The 25763-nt window shown below is 43.1% G+C and overlaps 1 protein-coding gene across 1 annotated transcript in view; it reads left to right on the forward strand.

Moving 5' to 3' along the window:
- Positions 1–25763, forward strand: part of WNK3 (WNK lysine deficient protein kinase 3) — a 166505-nt gene that overhangs the window by 12694 nt on the left and 128048 nt on the right. Inside the window, exon 2 of the mRNA XM_060253263.1 lies at positions 8005–8657. Within this exon, the coding sequence (XP_060109246.1) occupies positions 8136–8657 (522 nt within the window). The 5' untranslated portion in view covers positions 8005–8135. The remainder of the gene's footprint in view (positions 1–8004; positions 8658–25763) is intronic.

The following is a 25763-nucleotide window of genomic DNA, read 5'->3' on the forward strand; positions in this document are numbered from 1 at the left end:
TCAGCTGATCTGGCTGGCTAGCTGGGTGTCCCCTACCTCCCTCACCGTTCCATGTGTGTCCTTCCCGAAACTGCGCACTTGCTGGAAGAGTCCAACCATCTCAGATAGAAGGAATGTACCATTCTTTGGTCAAGGGTATATAGCTGTGCTCCCCTGCTAGAACCTCCAAATGCCACATTTCAAAAGAATCAACTTTCTTCCTGTGAGCTGTCTTCATTGTCCAGCTTTCACTCCCCCGTACAGAAAACAAAGTAGGAGTCTAGTAGCACCTTTAGGACCAACAAAGTTTTATTCAGAATGTAAGCTGTCATATGCATGCGTACGTCAGAGAATGGAATGAGGTACAGTGAGCAGAGCTACATATATTTTTAATTTTTTAAAATTATATTTATATCCTGCCCTCCCCTGACGGGCTCAGGGCAGCTGACATATAGCTGGTGGGCAGTGGTTAAGAATGCAAAGTAGTACAAAGTTAGTGGTTAACCACTGTCCACCAGCTATATGTAGCTCTGCTTACTGTACCTCATTCCATTGTCTGAAGAAGTATGCATGCGTACAAAAGCTCACATTCTGAATAAAACTTTGTTGATCTTAAAGGTGCAACTTTACTCCTAGTTTGTTCTATTGCTTCAGACCAACACGGTTGCTCGCCTGTATCTACACCCATGCATAGTAATGAGGAATACTGTGGTATGAATTATCTTGGTTGCCAGTGATGCTTCCTTGCACTTAAGGATCTTTTATAGCTCCTTCATGGCTGTCCTTCCAAGTCTGATTTCTTGGTTGGTGATTTGCTTTTGGTTAATGATTGAGCCAAGGAATAAAAAATCTTGAATAATTTCAGTTACTTCATCATCAACATTAAAGTTATGTAATTTCTCAGTAGTCATTATTTTTATCATCTTGATGTTCAGCTGTAATCTTACTTTTGCAGTTTCTGCTTTATCCTTCAGCAGTCATTTCAAGTTTTCACTATTTTTTGCCTTTAATATGTCATCTGTGTATCTCAAAGTGTTTATGGTGTCATCTGCACATCTCAAAGTGTTAATGGTGTCGTCTGCGCATCTCAAAGTGTTAATGTTCCTTCCACCAATGTTCCCTCCACCTTCATCTAAATCTAATCCAGTTTTCTTTATGATATGTACTGCATATAGACTGAAGAGATAGGGGAGATAAAATACATCCGTGTTGTCTGACACCTTTGCCAACTGGAAACAATTCTGTTTCTCCATATTCTGTTCTGACAGTAGCATCTTGTCCAGAGTACAGGTTGTGCATCAAAACAATCCAGTGCTCTAGCACACCCATTTCTTTTAAAATCAACCATAACTTTTCATGATCCACAAGGTCAAAAGCTTTGCTTTAATGTATGAAACACAAGCTGATTTTCTTCTGAAATTCTCTCATACACTCCAGTAACCAATGTAAATTTGCTATATGATCTCTAGTGCCTCTTCCTTTTTTGAATCTAGATTGAACATCTGGCATTTCTTGTTCCATTTAAAAAAAAAAAAAAAAGGTACCCTGTGCAAGCACCAGTCGTTTCTGACTCTGGGGTAATGTCGTATCACAACGTTTTCATGGCAGACTTTTTATGGGGTGGTTTGCCATTGTCTTCCCCAGTCCTCTACGCTTTCCCCCCAGCAAGCTGGGTACTCATTTTACCGACGTTGGAAGGATGGCAGGCTGAGTCAATCTTGAGCCGGCTACCTGAACCCAGCTTCCACCGGGGATCAAACTCAGATCAGGAGCACAGCTTAGGACTGCAGTACTGCAGCTTTATCACTCTGCGCCATAGGGCTTGTTCCATACATGGTAAATAAAACATACATATTAGAGAAGAACAGGTTTATGATGGCGTTGAGGTAGAAACAGTTTTAGCCTTTACGTGAATATAGGGATCTTTATATATTCAAAACTTTTGGTAGGCTGAGAGACAAAATGTAGATAATGATAGATCATAATTGCTACTAGACTAGTTAATTTTGCTAAATTAGTTTTGGAAGAAAATATTATTCTCACGAGGATTCAATTGCTTGCTTTTAAAGATACACGAATACTTGCCATATATGTTTTCATAAGAGTCTTGGAGGAAGGATATTTTCAAGTACTTTTGGAAAATCCCACTATACCAGGGGCGCTGAACTCATTTGTTATGAAGGACAGATCTGACATAAATGAGACCTTGTTGGGCTGAGCCATGTGTGTCATAAAATGTAAAGCTGGGTAGTAGAGATAAACTTTATAAAGGACACAGACAAATACAAAAGTTTTCAAAAAGCTTAAAATAAAACATTAGCACTTATTGGTCTTACAGGTGCTTTCTTTGTGTCTCTCCTGTGCGATCCAGGGAGTTGGGCAAAGGAAGCTCTGGCTTTTTCCTTCCTTCCCCAGGGAACCATGAGGGGGAAGAGCCTCAGCCAAAAGAATGAAGAGAGGCTTGGCTTAGTAGCTCTGCTGTACAATTTAGAGACCCTGGCAAAGCAAGCTAATCCTCCCTCCTACCTCCCCAAGGGAGGAGCCTCAACCATTGGAGAAAATAGAGACTTTGCTCTGTAACTCCTGTGTGATTGAGCAAGTCTGGTAAAGCAAGCTGTGATTCAGAAGGAAGCAAAAGAGAGGGAGAAGGAAGTAGATGACAGCCAGTTCCCTTGGGGGCCTGAAAGGAGCTCTCTGAGGGCCTGATTTGGCCCCCAGGCCGCATGTTTGACACACCTGTGCTATATAGTATCTACTGGATCAGTTCTGAGCACATATTCTATTTAAAAGTTACTTTGCAAATGTTATATTTATTCCTCCTAGGCCAGGTTTATTCTGCATATTTAATCTCTTGTTTTTCACTGATGTATCTGGGCCAGAAGTTGGTATGATGGATCTGTAATTTCCTAGTTGGGTTAAAAAAAAAGTGTAATGTTAACTGCTTGTCAGTAGTCCAACAAGCAAGCTAATCTTAGCAGTGTTACAGATTTTTTTGTTAAAAGACCAACAGTTTTATCACCTGAGATCCTTATGATCTTGCAGGCAAATGCTATTCAGCTTCAGTGAACTGTCAGTTCAGAATGTTTTACCTCTGAAATGTCGTTTTTTGTGTTCTCTATTTGACATAGGCCTTTCTAGCTACTCCAGAAGAAAAATTGTCCATATGCAGCACCTTTTTCAGTGAAAAACATGCAAACGGTTAATTTAGTCTCTCTGTATTTTCCTGTCTTTTGTTGGCGTCTGATTTTTCTACAGTGTTTCTAGCTTCTGATGCATTGAAACAAATGTTTTAATATATTTAGCAATTTACTCATCACATTTCTTAACTTTTCTTCTTCCATGGTGCCAATTTATATTGATTTTGCCAAAGTTTGCGTTCTTTAAATTGTCCTTTCTTTGGGCAAAATTTCTAATTTAAAGAAAGTCTCTTTGCTGTTGTGGTTTCCTTGATGCTGTTATTTAACCATGTTGGCATCTTCTCTATTGTGTTTCTACTCTTTCTAGCTGGGGCATACATTTTGTTTGAATTTTCTGTTATAGACGTTTTTAGAGTAACTTACAAGCTCTCTGAAAGGATTTGACCCTTCTAACTCTTTCCCTGATTTTTTTAAATGTCATCCAGTGTTGATACTAAATGACTGAGCCATTCTTCATCCCATTGGCTTTTGATACCTTTCTGGTCACTGTGTCATAGAATCATAGAGTTGGAAGGGACCTCCGGGGTCATCTAGTCCAACCCCCTGCTCAATGCAGGAAACTCACAAATACCTCCCCATAAATTCACAGGATCTTCATTGCCGTCTAGCCTCTGTTTAAAAACCTCCAAGGAAGGAGAGCCCACCACCTCCTGAGAAAGCCTGTTCCACTGAGGAACCGCTCTAACGGTCAGGAAGTTCTTCATAATGTTGAGCCGGAAACTCTTTTGATTTAACTTCAACCCATTGATTCTGGCCGCAGAAAACAATTCCACACCCTCCTCTATATGACAGCCCTTCAAGTACTTGAAGATGGTGATCATATCACCTCTCAGCCGCCTCCTCTCCAGACTAAACATGCCCAGATCATTCAACTTTCTTCATAGGACTTGGTCTCCAGACCCTTCACCATCTTCGTCGCCCTCCTCTGGACCCATTCCAGCTTGTCTATATCCTTCTTAAAATGTGGTGCCCAAAACTGAACACAATACTCCATGTGAGGTCTTACCAGAGCAGAGTAAGTGTCCAAGTGGATTAATAACATTTACGTCTTTCGTCAGATCCTGTTGGATCATACCTGTGGCATGTGTTGGGGGGGATGGGCCTTCAGTTCCTTTCCCATGAGAATATGCTATTGGCCTGTTGAGGAAACCCATATCAGCTTCAGTGAGCTGTCAGGGGCTTTCTCAACAGGTCAAAAAGCAGCCCCCCCCCCATTTCAGGAAATTGGTACCTGGAGGATATGGTGAAGGCCACTCTCTACATGTGTCGCTGTCACAATCCAAATCAAATACTGCACATGTTGGAACTGAGGGGAATGTGCAACTTACGTGTGACTGTTACACAGGATGTGCGGTTGTGGTCTCAGACCCAATGTATGTACGTTGTAGCGTATTGCAGTGGAGATAAGAGAACAGGGCGGGGCAAGCTATGAACTGACATTATACTGTAGGCATCATAGTCTCTCCAATACCGCCTGCTCGATTGCTTCTGGAACTAATTTATGTATAACATTGTGCACCAGGATTTTGTTATATATGCAAACGATATTTTTAAATAGTATTTTAAAATCCATCTTCCTTGGCTCTCATGCTTCTAATATTAGCATATAAACAATGCGTATTGTGCCCTTTAAATGACTTCCCTGTTTATAATGATTGCTATGTCCCTGTATTGTGTACAGTGAATGCAAGGAGTGGGTGGGAGTGGGGGATTGCATTTATTGACTTTTGTGTGTGTTTTGACTTTGACTGCATTAAGATAGTGAGGTGGCTGATTTTAACTGTGGCTTATGTAAAGTCTGAATGCAGCCAATATTACTCTTGTGATACCTTAAAGGAAGATTAATTTATTGCAGAATGTTTCCTGAGCCAGCGCCCCTTTTGTGGGTTTGATGAAGCGAGCTATAGCTTAAGCCCAGGACCGGATCTACATGTTTTTGAGGGGGGGGGGGGCAAAATTAAAAAATTATAAGAACATAAGAGAAGCCATGTTGGATCAGGCCAATGGCCCATCCAGTCCAGCACTTTGTGTCACACAGTGGCCAAAAAAATTATATTCCACACGTTAATCACCCTTTGGGTGAAGAAGTACTTCCTTTTATCCGTTTTAACCCGACTGCTCAGCAATTTCATTGAATGCCCATGAGTTCTTGTATTGTGAGAAAGGGAGAAAAGTACTTCTTTCTCTACTTTCTCCATCCCATGCATTATCTTGTAAACCTCTATCATGTCACCCCGCAGTCGACGTTTCTCCAAGCTAAAGAGCCCCAAGCGTTTCAGCCTTTCTTCATAGGGAAAGTGTTCCAACCCTTTAATCATTCGAGTTGCCCTTTTCTGGACTTTTTCCAATGCTATAATATCCTTTTTGAGGTGCGGTGACCAGAATTGCACACAGTATTCCAAATGAGACCGCACCATTGATTTATACAGGGGCATTACGATACTGGCTGATTTGTTTTCAGTTCCCTTCCTAATAATTCCCAGCATGGCGTTGGCCTTTTTTATTGCAATTGCACACTGTCTTGACATTTTCAGTGAGTTATCTACCACGACCCCAAGATCTCTCTCCCTTATGAGCCCATCTTATCTTATGGGCCAATAGAATAGAATTTAGCGCCTCCCCCCCCCCTCCGGCAGTGCCCGGGACAGGTACCCCCTCTGCCCCACCCTAGATCCAGCCCTGGTTAAGCCTAGGGCTCAATAAATGCCCTGTGACCATTTGTTGCTTGGTTCAAAAGTGAGGTGGTTCTGTATCACCCCCCCCCCCCCCAAAAAAATGCTTTGTCTAACTATTTGGATAACTATCCCTTTACTTTTAAAAAGCCACCTGTTTGAAATTTGCCATTTCTTCAAGAAAACAGCATCCAGTGATGGAGCCAGACCTTTAATTGTGGCTTGAAAGATGCTGAAGTGCAGTGTGTGCTGTGATAACAGCCATCCTAGGAACTTTTTGTGATGTGCATTCTGCTTGGCTATTGAACAGAACGTTTCCTCATGGTCCTTAGGTTGCTTGCTGGCATGCTGTCTGATAAACTTCCAGCTTTCCTGTCTCTTCCCCTCCCCTCTTAAAATGAATGGTTGAAGGTTTTGCTGAGAGATTAATTGTTCGATAAGCAGCGTGTGTTAGACTGGGTTGTTTCAGAAACAAGTTATGTATGCCTTTGGTTAAAAAGGTAAAGGTAGTTCCCTGTGCTTTTTTTGAGCAGGCACGCACAGGAACGTAGTTCTGGCTGGCTTGATGTCAGGGGGTGTGGCATAATAATGATGATAATGGATTTATATCCCGCCCTATACTCTGAATCTCAGAGTCTCAGAGCGATCACAATCTCCTTTACCTCCCCCCGCCACAACAGACACCCTGTGAGGTGGGTGGGGCTGGAGAGGGCTCTCACAGCAGCTGCCCGGACAACCTTTGCCAGAGCTATGGCTGACCCAAGGCCATTCCAGCAGCTGCAAGTGGAGGAGTGGGGAATTAAACCCGGTTCTCCCAGATAAGAGTCCGTGGATTTAACCACTACACCAAACTGGCTAATGAGTTCCTGCTGGGCTTTTTCTACAAAAAAGCCCTGGCAAGCACCAGTGGTTTCCAACTCTGGGGTGACTTCACATCACGACGGCAGACTTTTTAACAGGGTGATTTGCCATTGCTTTCCCCAGTGCCTTTGATTACGTAGCTACAAAAGGAAGTGGAGGATTCTGGCTTGTGCATTGGTGCTGTGTAGATGTGCCCATGTTGCAACATGGCACCCTCCAAATTGGTAAATAAACTTGGCATTTGTCTGTAAGTATCTGTGGGGAACTGAACAGAGTCCATTAACGCATCCATTCACTTGATGTTTTGTTGTTGCCACATAATGAATTAAATGCATTTCCATTGAGCAATAGATTTTTCCTTTCCACATTTTGAAAGCTCTTTTTTTTTTTTTTTTCAAAACTGCCGTCCTTTAACCGCACACAAGATCCCAAGCAATGCGGTCAGCATTAACTCCATAATACAATGTACCAGCCGGAAATACCAGTTTATCTGGATTTAATAATTAAGCATCCACAATACACATTGAGAACATAAAAATAAAACTGCTTCTTTCATTGTATTTATAAGGAGTAATTGTGGTCAGGGAAGGACAAAAGGAGAGTGGAGTCTAAAGAGATGTGGTTAACTTGTTCCTGGTTTGGTCTGTTAGGAATTTTGCTCAAGAAACTGGAGGGGAAGGGGTGGTGGTCAGTTCATGGTTCTCATACTGTTGTATGTGACCTTTGGTAAACAGCATGACCTCAGTTTGTAGATATGTTTGCTTTTAATCTGAAGTTTTGCATGATGGAAATCTTTAAAAAATATTTTTATTTAGTTCTGGGCATGATGAAGCTATAGTCTCAGCTGAGGTTTACTTGCTTTTACTTTAGGTGTAGGCAATACTATAATACAAACAATACATTGGGAGATGAGAGGGGAAAGGTTGTGTGAGAACTTCAGCATTCATCAGCTTTGGCAGTTGGCTGAATTAATTTACAATTGTTGAGTTAAAGGGGTTGGGAGGGGAAGAGAAATATCTAGGTCAGCAAGTTCCATTCATTCGTCAAGCTGCCATGGGTGTTGTATAAATTATTATAACACGATGAGATCTCGAAGCCAATTTTATATAGCGTGTTGCACGTAACTCTTATAAAGTTCGACGATGAGAAGTTTAAACAAAAAAATGCTAAGACTGAGTGGCTAGGATTAAGAAAGGCTAGAGTAGTTGACTGAAGCTGCAATTTTGGTGGCTGTTTTGCATTTCACCTTCTAAAATGATCCTGTTTCCCTCCCCCCCTTTTCCCTCTTGTTACAGGTTGCTATGGGAATCTTATGATAATCTGAGAGGAAGTAAGTCCTGGTAACATTGCAGCTACTCATGATGTGCCTGAAGTGAAGAGGAAGGGAAACACTTAACATATCCGAGGGCTAAGGCTCTGCTGTGTCATGGCTACGGACTCTGGTGAATCAGCCAGCACAGAGGAATCGGAGAAACCTGATGGAGTTTCTTTGGAATGTGGGGACTCCTCGGCTGAGGCCGCTTTGACCATGGAGGCTAGGACCAAAGAGGGGGTCAACACACCTGCCCTTGGGGCAGTGACAGAGAGGAAGAGGTTTTTCCGGAAGAGCGTGGAGATTATGGAGGACGAAAAAGTCTTGGAGCCTGTTCCGAGGGATGATCAGGACCCGTTCACGGCGGACAGCCAGGGAGTAGGCCACTTGGCGGTTGGCACCCTAGCGGCAGGGCAGGAGACCAGAAACGAACATGGCTTGAAGGTAAATTTGGAGGCATCCAAGGAAAGGACCAAGAAGGAAATAGAGGAGGAAGCAGAGATGAAGGCTGTGGCTACGTCCCCCGGTGGAAGATTCTTGAAGTTTGACATCGAACTGGGGAGAGGGGCCTTCAAAACCGTCTTCAAAGGTCTGGACACAGAAACCTGGGTGGAAGTTGCATGGTGTGAACTGCAGGTTAGTGCAGAGACAATCCATCAGTCACCTATGTGTAATCACTTGTATGAGTATCTGCGTAATACTTAGAATGTCTGGTTTGGTCCAGCATTTGGGAAGTTAACATTTGGAGATGTCCCGGAATCTAGTGGCTAGTGCCGCTGTGACGTGTAGGCTGTTGTTTGTAAAATGAAACCTAGCTGCTGATATGGAATATTGAGAAACCTAAAATGCTTTTAAATGGGCAAGTTCCTAGTCCTCACAGCTGCAGCTTTGAACTTGTGACATTTCCATTTACATGGACATAAGCTAGAATCTGTTGGGGCACAGATGATACAGATTAATCAACCAGTTCTTACTTGTGCATATTTTGCCAGTATTGAAATGCTAACAGTTTAGAAACTTTACCCAATTCATGGCAAAAAAAAAATAGGAACACATTTAAATAATAGAATCCAAAATAAATACATATAATTCAGCCTGAATATGGGTTGCACATTAACTTATGTGGATTGTCATCAATTTATTCCAATAGCAATGCTGGGGTTTGTCTGGTTTGCAGAATGTGTGTGTGTGTGGTTTTTTAAACACAGCAATTCAAACTTCCTGGCTGCTTTGTTTGCCTGTGATAGAATTTCACCTGAAGCACTTGACATTATTTTATGTAAACATTTGTGATGTAACTGTGTATTGACAGTGCCAAGCAGCTACTTTCTCATTCAACAGGGATGTTGTTTTTGGAAAGGATACCCTCCTGTAGCCTATCCTATGGCAAATAGGTTGCAGTCTCCCAGGCAGATACTGCTCAGGGCCAGCTTCCCTCAATTTTAGCCATTCAACGGTCCATATACTTTCAAAACTATTTTCCAGATCACATTTCCTAAGCTTGGTGCCCATGCCCACCCAATAGTGAGAGTCTGAATGAAAAGGTGGCTGTAAAGATAGTTGAGTGGGTGGGGTAAGTTGTAGTTCCAACTTCCATTCTCACCTGTATACATTTCTTTTCCTTGCCTCCTTGCTCCTTTTTGGTATTTTGGGGCTTCTGCTTCCATCTGCTGCATCATCTGCAATTGGACCCTGCAATATTCCCTCTTAGCTGTGGAGTCTTGTGAGCAAAAATTCTACTTTGTAAGCTACTGGCATTAAAGTGGTGAGCTACATAAATTGTGAGCTGCATAAATTGGTTTGCTCTGGGGCCATTTTTCCTGAGCTAAGACAAAAATGTGTGAGCCAGAGGCTGAAAAAACCGTGAGCTAGCTCACAATGACTCAGCTTAGAGGGAACATTGCTCAGGACCCTCTACTCTTTGTCTTCCATTGCAACCAGTACAGCTGTAGCCTATCCTATGGCTGTTGTAGCATAATACAGTGTTTTGGAGACATGGGGTCAGATCCAGATCAAATTTCCCTCAGCAGAATGGAACCTTACTACCTTCCTCCTCCCACTGTGACCCACTGAAATGATGTTCTGATGTGGGTTGAGGACTCCCAGGAAGAACTTGGGGTGTGGGGAAAATTGCATTAAGTAGGAGGAAACCCTGGCAATTGCCAGTTTAGATTCAAGTCATGGCCTAAGATGGATAAGTCCTTGCATAGTGTTATATACGTGTCTTTGTTGGTCCCAAGTCTTGGGGAATAAATTCATGCTTTCCCAGATCCTGTACTTTTGTTAAGTTGCGTTTACAGACACTGTCTGCCCTGGTTATCACTCACCTGTGTGTGTCCATGTGCCTTGTTGACTCTCTGAACCATGCCTCTTAGTTTTTGTCCCTTGGTTGCTACTATTTCTGTTTATTGTTTTTTGGGGGGGGAGGCATTTATGTTATTTTCCCAGGAGAAAGGCTGCAGATTCTCCAGTCTGCTGTTTTCTCTTCTCTCCCCAGTTTCAGATGGTTTTGCTCCTGCTTATAGTCCGAAAAGAAGCACAGGGGTCTTCCACCATGAGTAGCTGGAGAACAGAGACTTTTAGAAAGCGAAGAGAAGACAAGATGAAGGAACTCTCCTCTCTTTTGCATGTTGCCACCCTATCTGCCTAGGTTGGCAAGAGACCAACACTACTGTGATGTTAGATAAAATGAGATTATTAGGTGTTTTTTGTTGTTGTCCAAAGGTAGATCTTTGTGGATATAAAGTGCTGTTAAGTCACAGCAGACTTACAGCAACCCTGTTGGGTTTTCAAGGCAAGAGATTTATAGAGGTAGAATCATAGAGTTGGAAGGGACCTGCAGGGTCATCTAGTCCAACCCCCTGCACAATGCAGGAAACCCACAAATACCTACCCCAAATTCACAGGATCTTCATCACTGTCAGATGGCCATCTAGCCTCTGTTTAAAAACCTCCAAGGAAAGAGAGCCCAGCACCTCCCAAGGAAGCCTGTTCCACTGAGGAACCGCTCTAACGGTCAGGAAGTTCTTCCTGATTCTGAGCCGGAAACTCTTTTGATTTAATTTCAACCCATTGGTTCTGGTCCTACCTTCCGGGGCCACAGAACACAATTCCACACCATCCTCTAGATGACAGCCCTTCAAGTACTTGAAGATGGTGATCATATCACCTCTCAGCCGCCTCCTCTCCAGGCTAAACATCCCCATCTCCTTCAACCTTTCATCATAGGACTTGGTCTCCAGACCCCTCACCATCTTTGTCGCCCTCCTCTGGACCCGTTCCAGCTTGTCTATATCCTTCTTAAAATGTGCCCAAAACTGAACACAATACTCCAGGTGAGGTCTTACCGGAGCAGAGTAAAGCGATACCATCACATCACATGATCTGGACAGGTAGTTTGTCATTGCTTTCCTCTGTATTTATATTTTAAGCAAGGAGTCAAGTAACTTTGCAGACCGATGTTACTTGCAGGTGATTGCACAAGATTTGGGTTCAATTCATCCCCGTTAAGATAGATCTTCAGAATGCTCTCCCATCCAAATACTAACCAGGGCTGACTGCTTAGCTTCCAAGATCTGACTAAATCAGACTAGCCTGAGCCATCCAGGTCAGGGCAAAGGTAGATTTGTACTGGCCCTTTAATACTGATTAGACAAGTACTAGTTCCCTTAACAAGTTAGATTTAAGCCCCATTTCCCTGCCTTTCTCTTGGGGAGATTGGTCTGTTTTCCCCCTGGTAGTCGGGCTTTGAGAACAGACAAGTGGTGATAGTGAATAGCAAGCAGGTAAATGCATTGGAAAGACTATTCACAGGGAAAGTTTTAAAAAGCAAGCTAGGTCATTACTTGTGTTTTCTTTGTCATGGAAAATTGAGTTGAGCAGCTATGATTCAAAAACCAGTGTGTGGTTGTTTTTTCCCCCTATATACCCATCAGTGGGTGGCGGAATAACTACTGTAGGCTTAATAATTGGTTTAATCTCCTCCGTTGCTCCTTCAGCCTAAGCTTGTCAGAATTTTCCATGCCGTGCATCTAAACAGTCCTCTGCATCGGTGGCTGACTTTTAAAGCAAATCTGTATCATTGCCTTATCAGTTACAATGGCCATTGATCCACCACCACAGTCTATATTCTTTCTGGCAGTACTGTACTGAAAACATTAAAGATGACATTTAGCAAGATTGTTGGGCTGAATGATCTTAAAATCTGGTGATAACCAGGTGAGTTTCTGAATTTGTGACTGAAACCTGGATTTTGAGCCTGTTGATTCGGAAGCGAGCTGGATTCAAAGCAATAGAATTGGGTTTAGGGACTGCATGCTTAAGAATGCATGACAAATCTAATTGGCTGTATTTATTAACTATTTAATTACTACAGCAGAGGAATTTCTGTGAAGGCTTTCTGATGATCTATCTTAATGGGGATGAATTTAACCCAAGTCTTGTGCAATCACCTGCAAGTAACATCGGTCTGCAAAGTTACTTGACTCCTTGCTTAAAATATAAATGCAAGCACTGAACTTGAAACTCTTGCTGTGATAGCAGATTCCACGGATGACCAGCCCTCTGTGAAGAATGTTTTGCAATCCCTACATTCCCTACCCTAATTGTTTCAGAAGGTAGGGCATAATCTGGGTTCTATTCCTGGTTTTGTCATTACTTTCCCGAGTCATTTGGGAATATATCCCCTCTGTTCCCTGTTAGATAATAGTGGATGGCTGTGCTAACATGTCTTCACAAAAGAATATAAGACCATGAAAAGTGTAATGTGAGAACCATCCCATAACCCAGGTCCATTTTCTTAGCATGCCCACCCAATAGTGAGAGTCTGAATGGTGGGTAGGTGCCCCTGTATTGCCCACCACCAGTGTTCCCTCTAAGGTGAGTTAGTGTGAGCTAGCTCACAGTTTTTAGCCTCCGGCTCACACATATTTGTCTTAGCTCAAGAAAAATGGCCCCAGAGCCAACTAATTTATGCAGTAGCTCACAACTTTAATGCCAGTAGCTCACAAAGTAGATTTTTTGCTCACAAGTCTCCACAGCTTAGAGGGAGTTTTGCCCACCACCTAGTCCCATTCATGCCTCCCTTTCCACCCCCACCTACATGCCCCACCATGTGCCTGTGCATCCTTTTCCCATTTGTAAGCCTTCCCATTGCCTATGCCTGCACTACCTGCACACCTTTTTACCAACAACAGTGGTCAGTGCATGCACCTGAAAGTGCTGCTGCTACAGCCACAAGGAGCACCAGCACTATTTGCCACCCACATGCCTTTCCCCAGTGGCACTGGGCAGGCAGCTGGGAGCACAGATGGTAGAGCATTTCAAGCAAACAGATGGGGAAGGGCATGCTGACAGTTGACAGGGTGTATGTGTGTGGGGGTCAGTGGCAATGGGTCCCGCTAGAAGCTGTGGGCCGTGGCAATTGCCCCACCTCAGAGTATGCTGATGCCAGCCCTGCCATAACCTCCAGTCAGATCTTTACTACACATGGCCATTCTAGAACAAGTTGAATAATGCTGTAAACCAGGGGTGTCAAACTCATTTGTTATGAGGGTCAGATCTGACATAAATGAGACCTCGTTGGGCCAGGCCTTGTGTGTCATAAAATGTAATGCCAGGGAGCAGAATTTAAAGCACACAGACAAACACAAAGTTTTATTTTTTTTTTTAAAAAAAACATGCTTAAAACATTAGCACTCGTTGGTCTTAAAGGTGTTTTCTTCATATCTCTCCTGTGCAATCCAGGGAACTGGGCAAAGGAAGCTCTGTTTCTTTCTTTCCTTCCCCAGGGGACTAGCCAGTAGAAGGAAGAGAGGCTTGGCTCAGTAGCTCTGCTGCGTGATTGAGAGAGCCTGGCAAAGCAAGCTGTTCCTCCCTCCTCTTCCCCAAGGGAGGAGTCTCAGCCAATGGAGAAAATAGAGGCTTTGCTTTGTAGCTCCTGTGCGATTGAACAAGCTTGGCAAAGCAAGCTGTGATGCAGAAGGAAGTAAGAGAGAAGGAGAAGGAAGCAGATGACAGCCAGTTGCTCAGGGGCCAGACTGGATGTTTGACACCCTGTGTAAACTGCGTCTAATACGCATTCACTTGGTCTGCTTTAACTTTATCAGCATTAATAGCTCATTTCCTCTTTTCTTGCCAGCACCTTTAAAAAAAATATCTGTATCAAAGTTTGTCCCAGAAATGTTCCATGCTAGTTCTTCTTTCCTCGCAGGTAAGGAAGTAATTAAGTCAAAAGTGCATCAGAGCACTGACAGCATTAAAAGATGGATTGTACATGATTGGCAGACCTGGATCCCATCAAATCAGGGGAGAAGAAGGGGAGGCAGGATCCTGGAAGCCAGCCTTGGTTTGCTGAGGCCAGGGAAGGGCATGAAGTGAGTCCCCTTGGTGTTCAAACTAAAGATGAAGGTTGAATTTGAAAGTGTTGAAGGGGCTTTGGGCACAATTCTAAGTATGCTTTCCTGGGCATATGCACCACTGAATAACTTATGAATTACTTTTGAGTCAGGTTGCTTAGGATTGCTCCTAAGATCACACAACTTGTTGTGAACTATTGCTGTTGAAGGGAGCAATCCTGAGCATGCAGTCTACTCAGTAGTAACTCCCACGGTATTCAGTGGGGTTTACTCCAAAGAACGTGTCCTTAAGATTGCAGCTGAAGAGGCTTCTTTACCGGTTTTTACAGTTAACTTGTAGTTCTGCTCTGTGGATAGAGAATAGCCTACAACGCACAAGCTGAATCCCTGCCTGATATCTGTCAGTCTCAGGGATGATAAAAATCAGTGATTTTTTAAAAAATGAAACTTGAAAAGTTTAGCTAGAAGAGCCTTTACGAAAATTATTTTCAAATGATATTGGATCGTAATGCTCATATACTTTAAAATAACTTATGGCATTCTTACAAACTTGAAAAGCTACATTTCTGTTAACAAAAAAAAAAAAAGAATTTTGAAGAAAACATCTAAAGCAAAAAGAAAGCAGTGGAAAGAAGCAGCACATTCTAGTGTTGATTCCAACCAGCACCTATATACAAACACCTGTCTGGGGGGCAAGTTTAGGGTCATGAACATTAAGTTAGCTAAAAATATTTTATGCAATAGACTGTACTGTGACCTGGATGGCCCAGGCTAGCCTCACCTCCTTACGGTTTGCTAAGCAGGGTAATATTTGGTCAGTAATATTTGGATGGGAGACCACCAAGGAATACCAGGGTCGCTGTGCAGAGGCAGGCAACAGCAAATCACTTCTGTTCTTGCCTTGCCTTGAAAACTCTAAAGAGTCAGCTGCAACTTGGTGGTACTTTCCACCACCAACATACTGTATATCATGCTCTTAAATAGTAAAACGACTTAGTTAAATATTTAAGGAAGTTCTGCTGTATCCTCAGAGGCTGCATAAAGGCTTTTCTCAGATATGCACCAGTATTTTTTTCGTGGCTGGTTTTAGTGAGTATTTGAATAATACATGGAAAAGGTTGGTTTAAGTCAGTGATTTAAATTGACCTCCAGATGGCCCTGCTCATACTCTGTCATCGGAACCTGCTGCTTGGACCCATCCTGAGAATGATTCAGTTTGAAAAAGATTCTCTGACAGTGCGGTGGTGATATTGTGAGCCATTGTTATTTTTCCTAGAAGGCAATTTCATAACTTCTGCTGATGACCAATTCTAAGTAAACAAAAAAGCCTTAAAAAGTAGGTGATGATCCACTCTACATTGTACTTTGATATATCAAGTGAAAGGACAAACACTTGCCTTGTTGTGGGTAGAAGTCAGGGCAGGGGGACGCAACATTCCACCAAATACATAGAAAGAGTAAGCCTGGTGTGAGTTATAAGAGCATGTTACCTTTGCTTAGTAACAATCTTCCTTAATTGTTTCCAAAATTGGGTTAATTGACCTAGAGTAATGGGGAGGAAATGGATACAACATTGCTTTCAGTCTTGCATGAAGCCCTATGCTGTATTTTCCTTGGTGGTGGTGGTGGTTCTTCTTCTCCTCCTCCTTCTCCTTTGTAGTGTATCGCAAGGCCGCCATTACGTAATAACGCAATAACGAAATGGCGGCACTGCGCCACTAACGGCCAGGCTGTCCCTTATCGGCACCACAAAGCGCGCGAACACTCCACCAACCACTGACTAGGGCGGGAAGCCCAAACAGCCTGGATAGGGCTGGCCACACCGAGAGGTTGTCCCGGGTGTTGTATATATAAGCGGGACCCGGCCTGCGTGTTCCTGTTCCTTACCTTATAATGTACCTGCAATAAAGCATGTTGCCCTACTCTCGTCTCCCATCGTGGTACATTATATCCTTCCACACATCTCTTACAAAAATCAAGATAATTAGAGTGAAGGACAGGGTATCAATCCAATCTCCTGCTCCTCCTCCTCTTCTTTTCTTCTTTTCTTCTTCTTCTTCGTTGTCTTCTTCCTTTTTGTAAATTGAAGAGTTATATACCCGTGGCATTTAAGTCATTTTACCTCCAATTACATTGAAAAAGAAACAGAGATTAACATTTAGGGTGGAGCTGACAAAATTATATTTGCTCTCAAGATGTCTGCTGTTTTCCAAAGAAAAATATTTATTGAAAGGGTTGATTCCCCGCCCCACTTAGCAGTGGGTTGCATGCTTAAAGAAACCCCCAAGGTGTTTAAAAATTTCTGTGACTTCAGATTCTAAGTGATCTCTGTGTTGGATTCTGTGTCGTTGAGTTGCTTCTACATGAAGCTGCATTAATCTGAATCTGATCCTTAATCCATCAAAGTCAGCATTGTCTACATAGCCTGGCAGTGGCTCTCTAGGGTAGGGATGTCAAATGTGCAGCCTGAGGGACGAATCAGGCCTCTGGAGGGCTTCCGTCAGGTCCATGAGCAACTCATTGTCATCTGCTTCGTTCTCTCTCTCTTGCTTCCTTCTGCATCACAGCTTGCTGAGTCACACAGGAGCTATGGAGCAAAGCCTGTCTTTCCTGCATTGGCTTACCAGCACATGTAGTAACTTATGTACAAAAGCTCCCAGCCATTTCATGTTTTCCCTTGGGTCTTAGACTCAAAGCACTGACCGTGTGATTTCTGTAATGAATGTCAACAAATCAAAAGTAGATTGGCAATTTACAGACACCCACTTGAACAACACCTGAACAGCTTACTCAAGATTGCTACTGCACAGACATTGTCTCCAGATTTTGATGCAGTAATTCAGAACAAAAGGTGTCAGTTATTAGAAACTGTTAAATAAGCAAAATATTGCAAGAATGCTAATCTTTTAAGCATATTTTAGTTTAAGTTTTTTTAAAAAAATCTTTTTGTCTGTGTTCTTTATAAAGTTTATATCTCTGTTACCTGGCATTACATTTTATGACACACATGGCCTGGCCCAACAAGGTCTTGCTTATGTCAGATCCAGCTGTCATAACAAATGAGTTTTGACATTCCTGCCTTAGGGTCTCAGGTGGAAGTCTTTTGCATCACTTACTGCCAGACCTTTTAACTGGAGATGCTGGGGATTGGACCTAGGACCGTTTGCATGCCAAGCAGAAGCTCTTCCACTGAGCCATAGCCCCTCCCCTCCAACTTCTGGCAGCTCTATGAACTAATGATGACAAAAACCTCCAGCACTTAACAACCTTGCTCCTCCTGTCTTCCTTTCTTGAGTCAAACCATGTCATATTAGGTCTAACTCTTTTCCTACTGTCTTCAATTTTGCCTAGCATTTTTGTCATTTCCAGTGAGTCTTGTCTTCTCATGATGGGTCCAAAGTATGATAGCCTCAGTTTTCGCTTCTAGGGAGCATTCAGTCTGGATTTGGTCTAGAACTCACTTATTTGTCTTTTTGGCAGTCCATGGTACCTGTAAAAAAACCTCTTCTCCAACACCACATTTCATATGAATCCACTTTCTTCCTATTACCTTTCTTCATTGTCCAGCTTTCACACCCATACATGGTATGGGGAATATTGTGGCATCAGTTATCTTGATTTTGGTCTTCAGTGGCACTTCCTTACACTTTTTTCCAGCTCCTTCCTGGCTGCCCTTCCGAATCTTCTGATATCTTGATTGTAATCTCCCTTTTGGTTGATGATGGAGCCAAGGAACAGAAAATCTTTTAACAATTTCAATTTCTTCATTCAGATGGGTAGCCATGTTGATCTGAAGCAACAGAAGAAAGTTTGAACCCAGAGCCACCTTTTAAGACCAACAAAGTTTAATTTGTTGGTTCTTAAATTCTTCAGCTCAGGACTTTTTTTTCTGGAAAAAGAGGTGGTGGAACTCTCAAAGGAAATTAAGGAGAAATACATAGGTATCTCTCATGAGCATTAAAACAGTTTATTGAGATTTTTGTTTCCATGAAGAGGTTCTGGAACTCCGTTCCCCCACATTCCCCCTGGGAAAAAAAAGCCTTGCTTCAGATACATATCTGAAGACGTGTGCATGCGTATGAAAGCTTATACCCAGAATTAAACTTTGTTGGTCATAAGGGTTATCCTGTTTAATTGTCATACTAATTGTTAGGTAGGTTTGTCTGGAAACATTGTGGCTGAGAGGTTTTCCATCTTGTAAGTTCAATTATGTATCCACTAGCACATATTGTTAATAATGGTGGAACAGGTTTCTGTGATTAGATAAACCAAGAAGAAAATCTCTTGAAAAGTAAAAGAACAACTACATTTGTCTTAAACTGGGATAGATGGGAAACATAACCATCTCCAGGCTGTTTGATTTTGACCTTATTTCTTTCTAGGACATGAAACCTCCCCCCACCCCCCACACAAGATATGTAGATAAATGAAAAGAGCCAGATAATCTCTTATGAAAGATTTTGAAGAAAAGGGAAGAAAGCCTTCATTTTTCTTTAAACTAGATCGTTTCAGGACAATTCTGAGTCAACATGTTTAGGATTATTCTCTTTGTATACAAAAGTTGAAACACGATAAAAATATATATATATTGTTGGGCTGTTAAATTGTTACTGAAAAAAACCCCCCTAATTATAAACCAAGTGGGGAAAACTGTCTTCTTTTTTCTTTAGCTTCAGCAAGCCTTGGCAGCAAGTTCCACCTACTTTGAATGTCTCTGATGCATGGTACTAAGTGAACATCTGGTGTACTTTTACTGTGAGTGTGCTTTTACCAAAGCAGTGGTGATCACAGTAGGATTGCAGAAAAAAATGTGGGCAAGGCAGGGACTTTCCCCCTGCTACATTTTTTAAGCCAAGCAGCGCTTGTATTTGGAACACCTTGAAAGTAGGTTTGCCTGAAATAATCTTAAGTTGCAGTTCTTTTTCGGATCATCATGTTTTCTATTTAGTAAGTGTCAGAAAGGAAGATGGTAGCATGCTCTCTCAGCCCATAAGCCATCAGGTTCCCACAGCTGCAAGCGATCTCTCCTTATGGAAGTCAACACACTTGTAGGCAAGGATACAGACAGAGAGTTCTGGTGGTTGAGAAAAACTTGATTGGTAGGGTTGCCAGCATCCAGGTGGTAGCTGGAGATCTGGGGTTACCATGGAGTTCCAGGCAACAGAAATCACTTCACCTGGAGAAAATGGCTATTGTGGAAGGTGGACTCTCGCAGGGGTGTCAGACTCATGAGGGTTGGATCTGACATAAATGAAATCTTGTCTGACTGGGCCATGTCAGGCTGGGCCATGTGTGCTTGTATTTAAGATTAGGTAGCAGAGACTTTACAAAGGACACAGACAAAAACAATTAAAGATTTAAAAAAAAAACAATAAAACATGCTTAAAACATTAGCACTCATTGGTTTTAAAGGTGCTTTCTTTATATCTCTCCCATGGGACTGAGGGAGCTAGGCAAAGGCAGCTCTGGATGTTTCCTTCCTTCCCCAAGGGACCAGGAGGAGGAGCCTCAGCCAATAGAAGGAAGAGAGGATTGGCTCAGCTCTGCTGGGTGGTTGAGCAACCTTGGCAAAGCAAGTTCTGCCTCCCCCTCTTCCTCCCTGAGGGAGGAGCCTCAGCCAATGGAGAAAACAGAGACTGCTCGGTAGCTCCTATGCGATTGTGCAAGCCTTGCAAAGCAAGTTGTTATGCAGAAGGAAGCAAGAGAAAGGGAGAAGGAAGCAGATGACAGCCAGTTGCTCAGAGGCCTAATAGGAACCCTCTGGGGACTTGATTTGGCCCCCAGGCCACATGTTTGACATCCCTGCTCTATGGCATTATATTCCATTGAAATATCTTACCTCTCCAGACCTGCCCTTCTCAGACTCCACCCCCAAAATCTCTAGGTATTTCCCATCTTGGAACTGCCAACCCTATTGGTTGGCCTTATTCAACCAGGATTTTTACCAAAGGTATGGCTGTTATAGTAGCACATCTAGATATATGCAGGGTTGCTATATATTCCATGTTTACATGACTGGCTAATTATGGCCCACAGTCATAACAGAGTTTATTGTATTATTTCCACCTGGCAAGGCCTAATGGTGAATTGGAAAAAGTCCGGACTTGAACTTTCCCAGCAAGTTCAATTCATTGGTGTCTCCCTTGATACCGCCATAGGTAACGCCTTTATGCTTGATGGCAGAGCCAAGAGCATTAAGATGATGGTGTCGGGCTGCATTAGAAAGTGTTGGCCAATAGCAAAGGCCATATAATGATTACTAAGGCTTATCAAGTACTACTGTAATTCCTTTAGCAAGGCTGTATATATAGAATTTGCTGGTTGGGTTTGTTAGGATGTATAACCATAATAAACACCCCCCCACCCCCAAGACGCTATTTTTTTGATTCCCAGAGCAGTGGTCAGGCTTCTGTACTGATGGTTAGATGATATTAATTTATTTTCAGGGGTCCAATTTGGTTTCTGGATTCTTCTGATAACCCTGACCACAGATGCTTTCTTTTCCAAATGAATCCCTATCAATATCAGGGAGGGACGGTGGTAGGGAGGGACGGTGGCTCAGTGGTAGAGCATCTGCTTGGGAAGCACAAGGTCCCAGGTTCAATCCCTGGCATCTCCAAAAAAGAGTCCAGGCAAATAGGTGTGAAAAACCTCAGCTTGAGACCCTGGAGAGCCGCTGCCAGTCTGAGAAGACAATACTGACTTTGATGGACCAAGGGTCTGATTCAGTATAAGGCAGCTTCATATGTTCAATACTTCTTGTAAGCTGTGGAGTTGTGCGAGTGAAACATTCTGCTTTGTGAGTGACTGCCATTAAAGTTGTGAGCTACTGCAGTAATTAGTTTGCTCTGGGGCCATTTTTCCAAAGCTAAGACAAAAATGTGTGAGCCAGAAGCTAAAAAACTGCGAGTTAGCTCACACTAATGTAGCTTGAAGAAGAAGAAGAAGACCACAGATTTATACCCTGCCCTCCTCTCTGAATCAGAGTCTCAGAGCACCTTACAATCTCCTTTATCTTCCCCACCCTGAGTTCACAGGCAGAGAAATCGCTGCATACTCTAGATCAGGGGTGTCAAACATATAGCCCAGGGGCCGAATCAGGCCCCCAGAGGGCTCCTATCAGACCACCGAGCAACTGGTTCATGTCTGCTTTCTTTTCCCTCTCTCGCTTTCTTCTGCATCACAGCTTGCTTGGCAAGGCTTGCTCAATTGCACAGGAGCTACAGAGCAAAACCTTGATTTTCTCCATTGGCTGAGGCTCCTCCCCCTCCTGGTCCTTTGGGGAGGGAGGGAAAGAGCCAGAGCTTTCTTTGCCCAGTTCCCTGGATCCCATGGGAGAAATACAAAGAAAGCACCTTTAAGATCAACAGGGGCTAATGTTTTAAGCATGTTTTATTTTAAGTTTTATTTTTTTTAAAAAAATCTTCAGTTGTGTTTGTTTGTGTCCTTTAAAAAGTTTATATCTCTGCTACCTAATCTTAAATAGGTACACAAATGGCCTGGCCTGACACAGCAAGGTCCCATTTATGTCAGATCCGGCCCTCATAATAAATGAGTTCACCCTTTTCTAGATGTTAGGAAGGCTCTCTTTTATTACTTAGAAAGAACCAAGCCTTTTTGTAGGGACAAAATACTATTTATCCAGTATTGGGGCCTCAAGTAGGGGAAAGCTGCATCAACTCCGTCCATGTCGTCTCAACAAATCACATTCCCCATGAGCACAGGGGTTGTTGGCCACCTTTCTTCAAAGGGTTCCCTTGTCTGGGCATCTGCAGGGCAGCAAGAGGACACTTTTGTGAGACATTACACCCTAGTTCTTCAGGCAAGGAAGAAAGCAAACGCAGGCAAGATGATTCTGCAGGCTCTATTCCAGTGAGAGACTCACCCCTCCTCCTGTGGGTCCCCATGAGGGGCTGCACAGGAAGACAGAAGATGAAAACAGAGTTGCACTCAGGCCCATAACTACAGTGGGGGCTGGGAGGGGCCAGGCCCATCCTTTTAACCCCTCCGCTTCCAACTGTATGGCCCCTACATTGGAGGGCCCCCCATTCTGTCCCCTTTGCTCACCACCACTCTAAACAAGTAGTAGCATCGCTGCTGGTCTTTTTGCTTTTTTCTCTCTCCTTCCCTAACACAGCATACAGAGCAAAATGGGGGGGGGGAGAATTAAGAGATCTCTGTCTCTCTGAGAGAGGGGCACATAAGAAAGGGGTGGGGGGACCAGAGCTGCTGTGACTGTCTAGGCGAAGGGGGGGGTTAACTTGTGAAACTAAAGGTGGCTTACAGCGCTGAGAGTCCAAGGCCACCAAACTGGGTGACCCCCTAGCCTCCCCCAAGCAACAAATCCTGCTGTGGGCCCCACCAAACATTAAATCCTGGCTACGGCCCTGGTTGCACTTACTTGTAACTGTTGTTCATCGAAGTCTTCTGTGCAGACAGACATTCCCTCCCTCTTGTCCCGCTGTGAGCTCTCACAGGGCCTATTGTGCCATGAAAGTGGGCAGCAACTGAGAGAGAGGGGGTGACCTGCCATCCAAGCATCTGACGCATTGGGTGGGAAATCCCGTGTGTGTGTGCTGGCTGCAGTAGGAGTGGGGCATCCCCACTGCAGAATTTTTGAGCTAGGAAAAAATGTCCTTGGCCAGCCTCTGCAAGTGCAGTACAAATGTGTGTCTGCACAGAAGATGTCGATGAACAAGTTACAGGTAAGCACCACTCTGGGTTTTTTTTGTTTGTTTTTTTAAAAAAAACACTAAAATAGCTTCTGTAAGACCAGGTAGCTTAATCCGTCTTCAGCAAACAGTATACTAGGCTAAAGTAAATGTTGATCACTCAGACAATAGCGTCTTGTGACAGTGGTTTCAGCTGCAGCATCCTGTATGCCTTTTCTGACATGCAAGCTAAAAGCTGCTGTCTTTAGGTCAGACACAGGCCAGCCAAGTGAGAAAGTCGCACAGGCTTTTTATCAAATTTATTATTTATTGTTTATTACGTTAAGCTTATATCCCGCCCTCTTTGCAAGCGGACTCAGGGCGGCTCACAACATCACATTACTTCCATTAAAAACCAATAAAACATATAAAACATAATTACATATTTAAAACATTTCATGGTGCTGTATTAATACAGTACAGTATAGCGGTTCTGAAAGTTCGATGGTATGAATGTACGGCAAAGGAATATAAATCCCTGCTCTTACAATGAATATTTCAAGAGCATTTTTCTTAGTAGTTTTGTACTTGTGGCACTGCCCATGTGCTTTTGTTGATGGAAATATTGCCCCGCCCCCAGAAACAGCAAAAATTCATATTTTATATTTTATAAGTGATCGTGCCATTAAGTCACAGCTGATCTATGGCAACCCTGTGGGGTTGAAGGCAGCTTGGCAAGAGACATTCAGAGGTAGTTTGCCATTGCCTGCCTCTGTGTCTTGACCCTGGTATTCCTTGGAGGCCTCTCATCCAAATACTTGCCAGGGCTGACCCTGCTTAACTTCCAGTGAGATCAGACTAGCCTGGGGCTAGCCAGGTCAGACCCAAACCCTATATTATTCATAAGTTTATTGTAAAGTGCAAGAGTTACTTATTTTCTTACAGATGATAATATATGCGTGTCTATTGTATCATTATCAGGGCTTTGGTAACTCATTGAGCACCACCTTTTTGGGGGCTCTTCCAAGTCCTGTGAGCCCCGTGGTGCAGAATGTTCAAGTTGCAGTACTGCAGTCCTAAGCTCTGCTTACGACCTGAGTTCAATCCCCGGTGGAAGCTGGGTTTTCAAGTAGCCGGCTCGAGGTTGACTCAGCCTTCCATCCTTCTGAGGTCGGTAAAATGAGTCCCCAGCTTGCTGGTGGGAAAGCGTAGTTGACTGGGGAAGGCAATGGCAAACCACCCCATAAAAAGTCTGCCATGAAAACGTTGTGATGCAATGTCACCGCAGAGTCGGAAGCGACTGGTGCTTGCACAGGGGACCTTTCCTTTCTTTTTCCTTCCAAGTCCTAAGGGGGGAATTGGTGGAAATTGGTGCGATCTTACGTGAATACCAGGAAGTCTTTTTGTTTCCACCAAAAAGCATTGACTCTATATCTCTTTAATAAAAGTATTCTTCTGATAAAAAAATAAATATCATGATGCACTGTCTCCATCCATATGTAACACTGCAAACTCTTAAGCGTGACCAAGAGTTCCCTTATCATTAGTGAGTGTGTTCAAGGGCATTCTTAGCGATAGCCTATAAATTGTGTAATTCCCACTTTGCTTTAGCCCTGGTTTCCCCAATGTGGTGTCAGTGGGTGCCATGGCAGTCACTGACACCTTTTCTGGTGCTCATCAAGTGTTTTTTTTAGAACGTGCCCAGCAAGGCTTCTGATTGGCCATTAGAGTTTTAAAAATATACAGATTTTTAAAAAACGTGGCTTTGGCAGCAGTTGCCACCACAGCACAAGGATTGTTATTACTGAAGGGAAACCGTGGCAGCTGTTTTGTGGCCAGCTTTGCCTTCCGTGGCAGCTGTCTTGTGGCAGCCATTTTGTGGCCGTGCCCATCACGCTGTGTCAGAATTCCAAAGCTGCCCACAGGCTAAAAAAGGTTGGGGATCCCTGCTTTGCTGTGGCCAGTGGTATAAAATATTCCTGTTTACACCCCCCCCCCCCCAAAAAAAAGTTTTAGTTTGTCCATATTGGTTTATGAGCTAAACTGTGAGTTACATAGGAAGTCAGTGATAAGATTTCCTTTAACATTTTTTTTTTACTTTTAATAAGAAGCAGCTGGGAGGAGGAGGATTTGAACTGGGGCTGCAGCAACTGGGAAGGAAACTTGACCATCTCTTCCTGCCCCCCTCCTCAAAGAAATTTCCCCTGCAGTTTTTATTCACTATAACAGCGAATAGAAGACTTATTATAATGTATTTATAATAATTCTAGTTGACAACTTCTATCTGTCTGTCTGTCCGTCCATCCGTCTGTCTGTCCGTCCATCTATCTGTCTGTCTGTCCGTCCGTCCGTCCATCCATCCATCCATCCATCTCCTCCCCCACATCCAAATCCCAACCTCCAGCCAAGTGGCTCACTTGGCTCCCCATGATTGTTTTTTAATGTCAAGGACAACATGGGAAAGTCCAATCAATCATAGATCTCCCGTGTCACGTATACTTTTTGCTCTTATTTCTTCAGTTTGTTGTAGGCTATTTTAATGATGCAAGCTATTTAAGGAGAATATAAGTATACAGGTAGAATATTCAGTTTAATTGCTTGTACTCCATCTAAGAGAGGGATCTGAGTTGACAGCCGTCTCCCCAAGCTCTTGTTTATTCTGTTCTATATTTAGTTATAGAAAACTTGGAGGTCTCTGGACACAGTGATTCCAGATATCTAATTCCTTCTTCAGC

The sequence above is a fragment of the Heteronotia binoei genome, chromosome 13 (genome assembly GCF_032191835.1).
Source record: "Heteronotia binoei isolate CCM8104 ecotype False Entrance Well chromosome 13, APGP_CSIRO_Hbin_v1, whole genome shotgun sequence".
Lineage (NCBI taxonomy): Eukaryota > Metazoa > Chordata > Lepidosauria > Squamata > Gekkonidae > Heteronotia > Heteronotia binoei.